The 10,723-nt window shown below is 41.4% G+C and overlaps 1 protein-coding gene across 1 annotated transcript in view; it reads right to left on the reverse strand.

Moving 5' to 3' along the window:
• Window positions 1-4,258: 4,258 nt before the first annotated feature.
• The window catches only part of GPNMB (glycoprotein (transmembrane) nmb), a 15,616-nt gene continuing 9,151 nt past the window's right edge, over window positions 4,259-10,723 (reverse strand). The window contains exons 6-11 of the mRNA XM_009075655.1: window positions 10,415-10,723; window positions 9,104-9,226; window positions 8,284-8,386; window positions 7,198-7,403; window positions 5,574-5,661; window positions 4,259-4,763 (exon numbers count right to left, since the gene is read on the reverse strand). Coding sequence (XP_009073903.1) covers window positions 4,610-4,763; window positions 5,574-5,661; window positions 7,198-7,403; window positions 8,284-8,386; window positions 9,104-9,226; window positions 10,415-10,723 — 983 coding nt within the window. The 3' untranslated portion in view covers window positions 4,259-4,609. The remainder of the gene's footprint in view (window positions 4,764-5,573; window positions 5,662-7,197; window positions 7,404-8,283; window positions 8,387-9,103; window positions 9,227-10,414) is intronic.

Genomic DNA, 10,723 nt, shown 5'->3' on the forward strand with positions numbered 1-10,723 from the left:
CATCACGCGTTGTTTCTGCCGCTGCTCAGGGACAGGAATCCTTCCCCTGCTTCAGCGTGGGGCCCCTCCTACGGCAGACAGCTCTCCGTAAACTTCCCCAACGTGAGTCTTTCCCACGGGCTACAGTTTCCTACGAGCTGCTGCAGCATGGGTCACTCTCCACTGGGTGCAGTCCAGTCCCTCTGGGGTCGCTCCAGCGTGGGTTCCCTCCACAGGATCACAAATCCTACCAGGAACTCTGCTCTGGCATGAGTCCCCTCTCTCCCCCGGGTCCCTGCCAGAAGCCCATTCCATCTTGGGCTTCCCACGGGGTCAGAGTCTCCTTTCAGGCATCCACCTGCTCTGGCATGGGTCTCCATGGGCTGCAGGTGGACCTCTGCTCTCCCACTGACCTCCGTGCGCTGCAGGGGCACAGCTGCTCCACCATGAACTTCACCACAGGCTGCAGGGGAGCCTCACCTCGGGCGCCTGGAGTACCTCCTCCTCCTTCTCCACTAACTTTGGTGTCTGCAGAGTTTTCCTCTCACATATTCCTCTCTTCTCTGGCCGCAATTACATCTGCACAATAACTTTGTTTTCCTTTTTAAATATGTTACCTCAGAGATGTTACTACCATGGGCTTGGCATTGGCTCAGCGGCAGCTCATCCTGTAGCCACTTGCATTGGCTCTGCCAGACATCGGTAAGCTTCTAGTAGCTTCTCACAGAAGCCACCCCTGTAGCCCCTCCCCTGCTACCAAAACCTGGCCACACAAACGCAACACAAAGGGGAAGGGATGGGTCCTGGGCACCAATAACCAGCACTGTGCTGTGCTGGCTTCTTGGGCAGGTGGAAAGTGGCAGATACAAAATGCAGCAACTGCTGTATGAACTCTAATATCATGTCCGAGCTCAGGCTTTGTTTCCCCTTTAAAAGACTATGGCTTTGCTTAAAAGGCTGCACCTGGTTTGAAACTAACATGTTTTTCTTAGGAAAGTGTGTTTTATGTTTGTGTTAATGGGCTCAGGGTAGTAGTCTTGGTATGTTTGTTTTGCTATGGAGAATGTTGTCAAGGGTTAAAAAGCTATGACCTAGGCACGTTGGAGCATTTGTATCTACTGTGGGTGAAACATGTTACCCTCCACCTCCTTCCCCTGGAGATACTGGCATTTACATGGACAGTAAAATTAAAGAATTGCCATTCAGTCTCTTTTTCCCTCTCCACCAAGTATGATGGTAAAACAATGGCATTAAAGCTCAAAAGGCATAATTGTGTGAATTATAAAGACCTGAACTGATAAAAGTTTTAAAGAAAATCTGACCATGCTGTATGAGGCTGGAGATGATATGTTGTACTAATAAACCACAGTGGCTGGGTGTCTCTTGCAAAGTTTTGTTTGATTCCTCTACAATTCCTTCAGGGACTGGTTGTTTTTAGCCTTGGTTTCAGCTTAAAAATTCTTCTGGTAAGAAAAAAATGCCACATTTGATGAATGTTTTAAGTGTTCTAAAATGTTCAAGAAGGAAAGAGGGGAGGAACAAAACAAGTGGTTTGAAATAATAGTTCAGTTTTCAAAGCAATTTTTAACAAACTTGTTACCCAACTGATGTTTCCATTTCTCTTGATGACATGTTTGAAAAGATGGTCTTTCTATAAAGATGATGTACATTTATGTTTGATGTCATTCTTGATGTTATTTCTCCAAAGGGAATGCCTGAAACCTGTCTTGTAACATTTGCTGACATTAACAAATCTGTTGTTTGTTAGCTCTTCTTGCCTTTGAAGGGCATGAAGTTCATTTGTATCCTGCTCTGTTCTGAATTTGGGTTCCTCAGCTGTCGTCTGGTTGTTAAGAATGTCTCCTCACTTCTCAGGTTCATGATACTGTTGCTCTGAGTACATCTGAAGGGAAACTGCAGAAACAGCTAATAGATAACCAATGGTACTAGGAGGTGTGAACAAAGGGTAAGGCAAATCTAGTTGTGTTTTCTGGAGGTAGATACTGTTGTGATCAATAATTGGGCAACTCATCAAGTTGTTTATCTCATAGTATCTTTTTCTGAGACAAAGGAAATGTACTCTTTAAAATCATTAGATAGTTTATTTGTCAATGCAGCAGTTAAATTCCACTGTATAAAAGTAAAGATGTGTGAAATAGAAGTTACAGCTAAAAAGGCAAAATCATGTTATAAAAATGTAATATTCTGACATGATGCTTAAAGGGAGATAGTGCAAGATATTCTGTATACTTAGGTTAAAGAATAAAAAAGTTCTTAACATATGCCCAAAAGCTGTTTCCTATGCAAAAGCTTAAGATGTCTCTGAGTTCCTAACATGCAGTGTTTTGCAGAAATAAGATGCTTTCTTCATACAGCCTAGGTCAGCATAGCCTGCATCTTCGCTGATCCTAAGCTGTGACAGATTTAACGTTTTCATGCTGCATTACAGGTCATCTTAAGCTTTCCACTAAACCCCTGTCCTGCCTCAAGCTAGAGCAACAAATACGAATTACAGTCCTTCCTGTCAGCAGCCTGACTGATAACACAGGACAGAACATTCAGGCTGTAATTTTTGCAGAAAATGTGTTTTCTGTTTAAGTCAGAAAATAGTTTTAGATGCCTAGTTCTGGTTAGACAATAGGATGTTACGTATAAGGAAGATGGAACAATAGCAAATACACTGCTTGTCATAATAGAACTGAAATAGCCACAAAAGAATTAAAATAATGGGAGAACCTGGAAACAAAAGAAGAGAAGAGGCTATTGAATTTTAGAACTAAAGAACTGTTCTCACAGGTGTGTTGGAATCTGCATGTTTTTTTAATGTCTTTAAGTCATTTAAAGGTGCCTGTGCACACTGGGGAAGTGATGCTGAAGGCTAGATTCAGATTATGAATGCTGAGCTTTTCTGCTAAAATAGTAGGAAAGTGTGTTTATGTTTATATATCACCTCAGAAACTGAGAACAGTATCTATCAGAGATGTCTCAAGACATGGTAAGTAAGCTAATTATATTGAAATACAGATCTTCAAAGAATTCAGTGTTTAGAAATGGATTGTGTAAGGCCATTTGCCCAGCCCCCATTGCTTTATTATTAACAGCAGGGCTCTTATGAAGAATTAACTAGAAAGCATTTTTGATCTGTTTTCTCGTCTCAGAGAACTTTTTTAGCAACCTCTTCCCTTCTACAAATAAGATGCTCTCCTTTTCTCATCATCAAGTAACCCAGCCCTCAGCAGTTTGCTGCTGGTCTCACACTGTAAGATGCCATGATGCTGAATGGGGAGTGTGTGGCTGTGAGACCAGATCACTTGGGAAAGGCCTCAGAGTGAGTTTTCTTAACACAGAATAGCAGCTGGAGTGAGCAAGTGAAGGCACATTGATTTTGCAGAAGTTTCTAACTTGCATTGTGCAAAAGCAGAAACTGGAGCATAGTTCTCTATATTTATAAAGGGGTTTTCATTGACTTGATTAAGTGGTGAAGGACAGAGGGATGAAGGAACAAGCAGAGTCTAACGTGTCTTTACAGCAGGAGAGAGAGGAATGAAAAGGGAAGTTGAATGCTACCCCTTAGTGCTAAATCACTCATTCTGCTGACTCTTTCTTGTACGAGGAGCACATATCTGCCCCCTGGGGGGTGATGGTGCCAGTCCAGTGTCTCAAGACCAACAGAAACAAAGGAGACAAAGACAGCATCGACAATTGCATCTCAGGATTTTACATGGGACTCAGAGTAAAAGTTTGACCAGGGAGAGCCAAGCCAATGGGCCTCATCTTGTTGCTCTGGTGTCTGTGGTCTAGTTTGTAGTGAGACTCATGCACTGGTTGCCATGTCCAGTGGTAAACTAAATGTGTCCAGCCCTGTTTTCTGGCCCTGAGGCCAACTGGCATGTAATGAGCTGCATCCATGCTATTGAACCCTGCAAAACAGGGTGGCTGCTGCCAAACTCCCAGTGGGGAGCTGTGCCTCTGGTGGTTCCCAGAATCTAGGGCTTGCTTGGTGGGGAGTTAGCCTGCCTGCAGCAAGTCTGTGCTAGGACCTCCTGAACAGTGGTAGCAGTTTGATGCCAATGTCTGGGAATAGGCCATGGCACGTTTCATTCTACAGACATAACATGTGCCTGCCCCCTCTGTCGGTCTTTCCAGCAAACGCATGAATCCTACCAAGGCAGTAAGCAGCAATGAAGACTTAGTGTTTACAAGTTGGTTGTTTTTTTGTTTTTTGGTTTTTTTTTTTGCTGGGTTGAGGTTTTTGTTTGGTTGGATTTGGTTGTTTTTAAATTAACTTTTTTCCCCCCTCCAGATTATGGATGTGATTAGTTTTGCGGGTTGTTAACCTGGAAGTAAGAAAACCCAGATAAGGGCACAGTGGAGGGTGTGTGTGTTAGTTATTCAGAAGAGTGTATCCTAGATCACAAGTAAGAACAGCAAGTGCTTAAAACTACCTCCTTGTTTACTACAAAGGACTACTGTAATATTTCTAATTGCACCAAGCCCCAAAAGTTACCATCCCATCTATATGTGCTTTCATACTCTCTGGGGTTCTTTACAACAACAAGAAAGCCCCATTAAAGTACAGGTCAAATATGAGTCCTGTACTTAATCTAATAATCAGTGTTAGACTAAAGGTTTAAACAATGCCTGGTTTAGTCTTCAGCAGAGGATTTCTCTCAGTGCTATTAGGGAAGAAAATGGCTTTGAAATTGCTGAAGTAAGCAGTTAGTCCCTCCTGCTTCTCTGTTTGTCCTGTGATTCTTTCAATAGGCTTGTATTGCTTGTATCTCCTGCAAGGAATGTGCACAGTTAGTTGCTGAAAGACACTTAAATGAAAGTCCACATTTAGCACCTGAGCAGTGCATAAGAACATTAACCACGTATTCATCATACATTTTCTCTCCTCCTTCCCTGTTCATTCCCAACTAATGGTTAGCAGCCATAGGTCAGTAGTGGTGACTAGGGCAATGAGAAGTCTCCCTTGCTTAGTGGAGTACTGTTGCTCCATGAAGGTGTTTTTTCCTCTCATCACTGACTGTGAGCACATAAGCACACTCTTCACTCAGGAGGCTTGGTGTCTCAAGTCTCATGAGAAACATCCATGCTAATAATGCAGTAACATGTACTTCTGTTAACTACTGTCCTGCATGTCCAACACCTTTTTCCCAAAGAATTTATTCATCAATTATTTAATGAAGAATTTGGATGAGTAATATTTGCAAACACTTCCTATAAGAGTTTTAGAGCTAAATTAAGTATCTGTTTCTTCTGTTCCAGTGAATATATATAAATCACATCATGCAGTTTGAGTTTGCTTACTGCTTACAGGCAGTTCCCAGGCTGGCTAGTATTACTGTTTGTGCTTATGAGCACAGGAGTGTAATTTTCTGTGAAAGTCCTGAACATCTGCATATTTTCCAATGGCTTTGTGACCTAAGCCAGTAATCTAATTTTCTTGAATATTTGCCAGAATATTTGTGAACTACAATAATAAAGAAACCAAAATGTAGCTAATGCAAATTGAAGTTGTTTGGTTTGTTAAACTTAATATTTTTGACAGTTCCTTGAACTATTTCTAATCATAGAAACTAGCAACTTACTTGTAGAGGACAAAAGCTCCAATGGTGGCAAACACTGCCAATAAGCCAAGGAAGATAAAGACACCTTCTGTTGTTGCAGATGATGATCCTAGAGTTCAGAAAGTAGTGTGATTAAAAGGTAGTCTCTGTTTTACAGTGAGATAGACTTTCTAAAGTGAAGTACACTTGAAAATTCTAATACACTAACAGTTTGCTGATACAATTGTTTGTGAAGGCTTGACCTCCTTCCTAGTTTACACAGGATTTTTGCTGAAGCCATATGAGGTAAGTCTTTGAACTAGTTTGCAAAGCAACACATATTGATGGGATGGATCTAAATCATGGGTGTGCACCAGCAGTTTAAGCAAATTAAGAGCAGATGTTTTGTGCAATGCCTGCATAAACCAGGCACAGCCTGGCAGAATATCAAGGGGCAGATGTTTAGGCACCAAATTATGGGATTTTCAGAAATTCAAAAATGCTTATCTTCTCTTGAAATAAGTGGGAAATTGTGGCACATGAAAAGTGTTTGCCAACACTAGATAGGTTGCTCCAGAATGTGACTCAAAGAATAAACCTCTCTTAGATCCCTATTCTGCTTTGATTATAGTGGAAGCCCCAAAGTACAACTTAGCTTTGCCCTCTGGAGGAAACCTGGACAGACTAGCCCTGTTGGGCTAAAGCTAACCTCTGTGAATACAGTTTTGAAAAATCCTGCTAGATGCTTATTTTCATCTTTAGGAGCCAGAATGCACTTACAGGTCAGGCATTATGCCTTAGTCATGAGGACCTGATTTCAGTACAGAAAAATCTATACCTAGATTAAATAAAATCAGCCATAAATATTGTGGAAAATGACCACAAAGAGTCAGTTCCTTGACTGATAGTGATTCAAGGGTTCAGAAGAGTCACTAGGACACTCTAGTAAAAAGTCAAGGAGAACAATGGAGTAGCACCTTAGAGGCAGCATGATTATTTAGACTTCTGACTGAGGCTGAGTTCAACACCTGTCAAAGACTGCTTGGATAGCTATGAGCAAGACACAGTGATACTCAGCCAACCAAAGGTAAATCTCCTGTTCTGAAATAGTTGCCCTGTGCAGACTCTGTACTCAATGGATGTTAGACAGATTGTTCCAGAGCTTGATTCATCTTATCCTCATGTAGAAATAGAAACCTGGTCAAGGTCAATGGACTACAAAGAGGGTCCAAGGCAGCCATCTCAGCTGCAGATTTTGATTCTGTCTCAAGTGAGCTGAATTCCTCTCTGTTTCTGCTATTCTCCCTGTGTGGAGTAGGCTGTCTGGCATGTCTCCCACATGCTTTTCTGTCCAACAGAGTTATTCTGTGGAAAAATACATTATGGCTTAAGAACTGTTCATATTCTGTGATACTGAAGAGTTTGTATAATTACTGTACTCCTTGGGTCGTAAACATAAATCAAACCAAGGTCTAACATCTAAAATTCCTGAAATAATTGTCTCTTTTTCTTTGCATGGACTCTCACACAAGCTGGCGCTGTCTCAGCTGAGGCCTCCGGGCATAATAAACCCCCCTTATATACTCCTGTGTTCTTCCCCTGCAGGGAAATCACCACAGGGAGAAGCTATTCACAGGCAACCCACATGTGCTCTGCGTGGACTCACCTCCATTGACGGAAATCAGTGCACTGGCAAGGGCTTGACTTGTGTCATCACCCAAGGTGATGTTTATACAGTATGTCCCAGGTTCCTCAAAAGCTCTCCTGATGGTGAGTAAGCATTCGTCAGTGACGACGATGGGGTCGCATACCATGCTCTTGGACACCTGGCATGTGGGGTCAGAAACTACTGTGCAGACATCTGTGGGGAGACTGGGATGGGAAGAGAAAACATATTCCATCTGTGGAGTCCTGTTAGCCCAGTTCATAGGCACAGGGCACTGGTGCCACAGTTTTATGCTGGTGCCTGTTTGCTGAAATCAATGGCACTATAGTGTTTTATTAATACTATAGATATCTCTTTTTACATACCTATACATTGTATACACACATACATGTGAATTTCATATAGACTGCATATATGCCATCTATATAATCATCTGCTTGTTTTGCATGTCATTTAACCTTTCATGTGATCACAGAATTGCCTGCATCAGATCAACTTGTAAAGTCCATTACCTTTAATACACATCATTAAGGAAGGAATGCAGATTCTTACATGTAGTATCCTGTGCCGAAAAAGAAACACTAACTTAAGAGAGGTTAATTGTTTTCCAGTTGCATTGCCAAAGCAATTTTTGTAGTTCTTAGTCCTCTCAACTCTAATCTTCTAGGAGCTAGGAATATTAGTACATGTTTTCCTGTCCAAGAAATTGTTTCGGCACACACATTAAGTGTCAAAAAATCATGGCCAAAAAGAACTTCCTTTTAATTTCAGTAAACTGCTTCCCATTTCACAGCAAGTGCTGAAATCCTGTCTTGGCCAGGAAGATATGGGATTGTTTCTTCCCACAATCTAATTCTCTTATTTTTACTGAGACATGACATTTGTTCCAAATCCTAAGCAACTGGCAGTAACCTCTGCTGCCATAGTTTACAAATGAGACTTGCTTTATCTTTAGTTCCAGTCAAGAAATAGAAACAACTGCCGTTTCCAAATTTTGTTCATGCAGCTGCATCTCAGTGCAGACAGCATTCCAGCACCTAATTAGTTTTAAAGAGGGAAGACTGACAGCTTCATTTACACACTTACCTCCCTTGGCAGGTAACAACAAAGTCAACCAGTGAGTTTTCAGCTTGACTTTCTGTCGTCTGGATGCTTGTCATCTGAATAATATTTACCTCAAGGATTCCCTCTGGGAGAGGAAACACATGTCAACGGTAGGACACATGACAAGCTCTGAAGTCTGTGCATACTGAACCTCAAGTGTCTGGCTGATGCTCAGTTCAGGTCTTGTTTTCCATAACCTGTTCCCTCCCTTAGCACTCCTCTTGAGGGGTTTGAAAGCTGAGAAATTTTCCAGTACTTTCCCTGTGAGGTTGCTGCTTTCTGATCTGCTTTATTTTTCCATCCTTATTATTTATTTACTTATTTTACTAAATCACTTCCCCATCCCACTCCATGAGACTTCTCTGCATTCAGAGGTCAATTCAACCTTACATAACCAGACCATATGCTCCTGCTGCAGCAGGTTCAGAAGCTGATGATATAGCAAGGAGTGATATGGTGCACATCCCAGCCAGCCTTTTCCAGCCCAAGTGCCTGGAATCATCACGTGTATCACGGGGCAGCCATCAGCAGCCATCCTGACCAAGGTCCAGCCACACGTGTCTGAAACCAAGGGGCCATAACCTCTGCCACAAGGTCCTGGCAGGGTGTGTGAAGAAACCAAAGCCAGCCAGTTAGCTGTCTGTTCATTAATCTTTAAAACTCTCAGCTATTTCCATGAGAAGGACCTAATTTGGGTCTCACATATTTGGTAAAAGGATCCTGAATAAACTTTATCTCTACCATACATTGTTGTAGGTTGCTAACACCATTCCTCTGTGCAGGTGTTGACCCACATCCTTACCTACGATGGAGATACCACTTCTATAGTATCCATTCCTGTAAATATGGCAACCTCCATCAGGATTATCCTCCATTGACTCGACAGTGACAGAAGAGTCAGAATTAGAAGATGCTTCCGTTGTTACTGTCTCAGGGAGAAGGAATAGATACACAACTTTAGAATAAGTTCTACTTAGAGGTATTCTCATCATGGCCATATGTTCCAACTGCCTTCATTCCATAGGTCAGCAGGGACTTTGGTTTGCAGCTGTGCAGTCATGTATGTATCTGTATGGGATCATGGCAATAATCCTTAAAGAAAACACACATGCCTAGCTGTAGAACCCTGGAGTGGCCTGGGTAGCCTCACTGTAAAAGCCACCTGGCTAGTCACCCTTCTCTGAGAAATAAAAGGGAGACTTCAAGCTTTAAGGTAATTAAACACTTCTTTAAAATTCCCAAATCAATTATGTAAGAAATCCAAAGGCCAATAAAAGGTTTAAAATGCTTTCTTTAAAAACTGGTATTTTCCCATTGCTCTCCATTACAGCTAGTGGGAAAATGAAGAGGGGAAGTGGTAAAAATTATATCTTTCCTTTCATTTTTCATTCTCACTCAACATTTTGGTAAAAACACATATTAAAAATATGAAATTTAAAAAATATAGCCACATTTACAATTCCATAGTAGTAGAATTATACCTGACACTGTAGGCCTTCTGCAAACCTTAAAATCCTCTGAGATGATAAACCAGTGCTGAACATGGTGAAAATTATTCTGAAATATGATAGTCAATAAATTTAAAGTGGAAAAGCTGCTCTGAGTTAATGTCATGTGGAAATCCCACGTTTTTGAATATGACTAAATTTTTCAAGTTCAATCCAATCTCATTTAATTTTGAGTGTAATTTAATGCAATCCAGAAAGGAACTTGCTCTAAGAATGTTCTGAAATACCTCTTTCTCACTTTAAATTTACATCTTACCTCAGAAGATGACCTTGAGCAGGCACAGCTAAAATCTCCTGGCCTGGTGTGGTAGAGGTTATAAAAACAAACTTATGTATACTGTATGTCCACCTGAAGACCTCTGTGTGCTGCCGCTGTGGTGGTAAAACTGGGTGTGTAACATGTTAAGTGTGTGATTCCTACCACAGAATCATAGAATGGTTTATGCTTATTGATTCTGTCTCTAAACCAATTTATAGAGGGCTTGCAGAGCCTTACAGCTCTTTCATTGATAACAGTAAAAGTTCTCAAGGTGTGAACCTAAAATATTAGAAATTAGAGTTTTAGCCATAGCTCCTAATGCCACTGCTGTTTGATAAATTCTTACCTGCTGAGGTGGGCAGCGCTGCAGTGGGTGGTACTGGCCTGCAAGGTACAGGTATAATGGCTTGGACAGTTAAATTCAGAGTGAAGTTTCCTTGCAGAGTGTAGGTGTGAGATGTAGTAGAACCGCTGGCTACAAATAAACCACTTCCATCCCCGAAGTTCCACTTGTAGGAGATGGCAGAATTGTTAAGATAGTAGCTGGGATCATGGATCTTCACATCAAATGTAATTGGTGAGTCTTTGATAAAAATAGAGTCTGAGATGTTGCGGTCGTGTTTTTGGAATAGAATCACAGATATTGGAATTTTGT

This window comes from Acanthisitta chloris, unplaced genomic scaffold (assembly GCF_000695815.1).
Source record: "Acanthisitta chloris isolate BGI_N310 unplaced genomic scaffold, ASM69581v1 scaffold5575, whole genome shotgun sequence".
Taxonomy (NCBI): Eukaryota; Metazoa; Chordata; class Aves; order Passeriformes; family Acanthisittidae; genus Acanthisitta; species Acanthisitta chloris.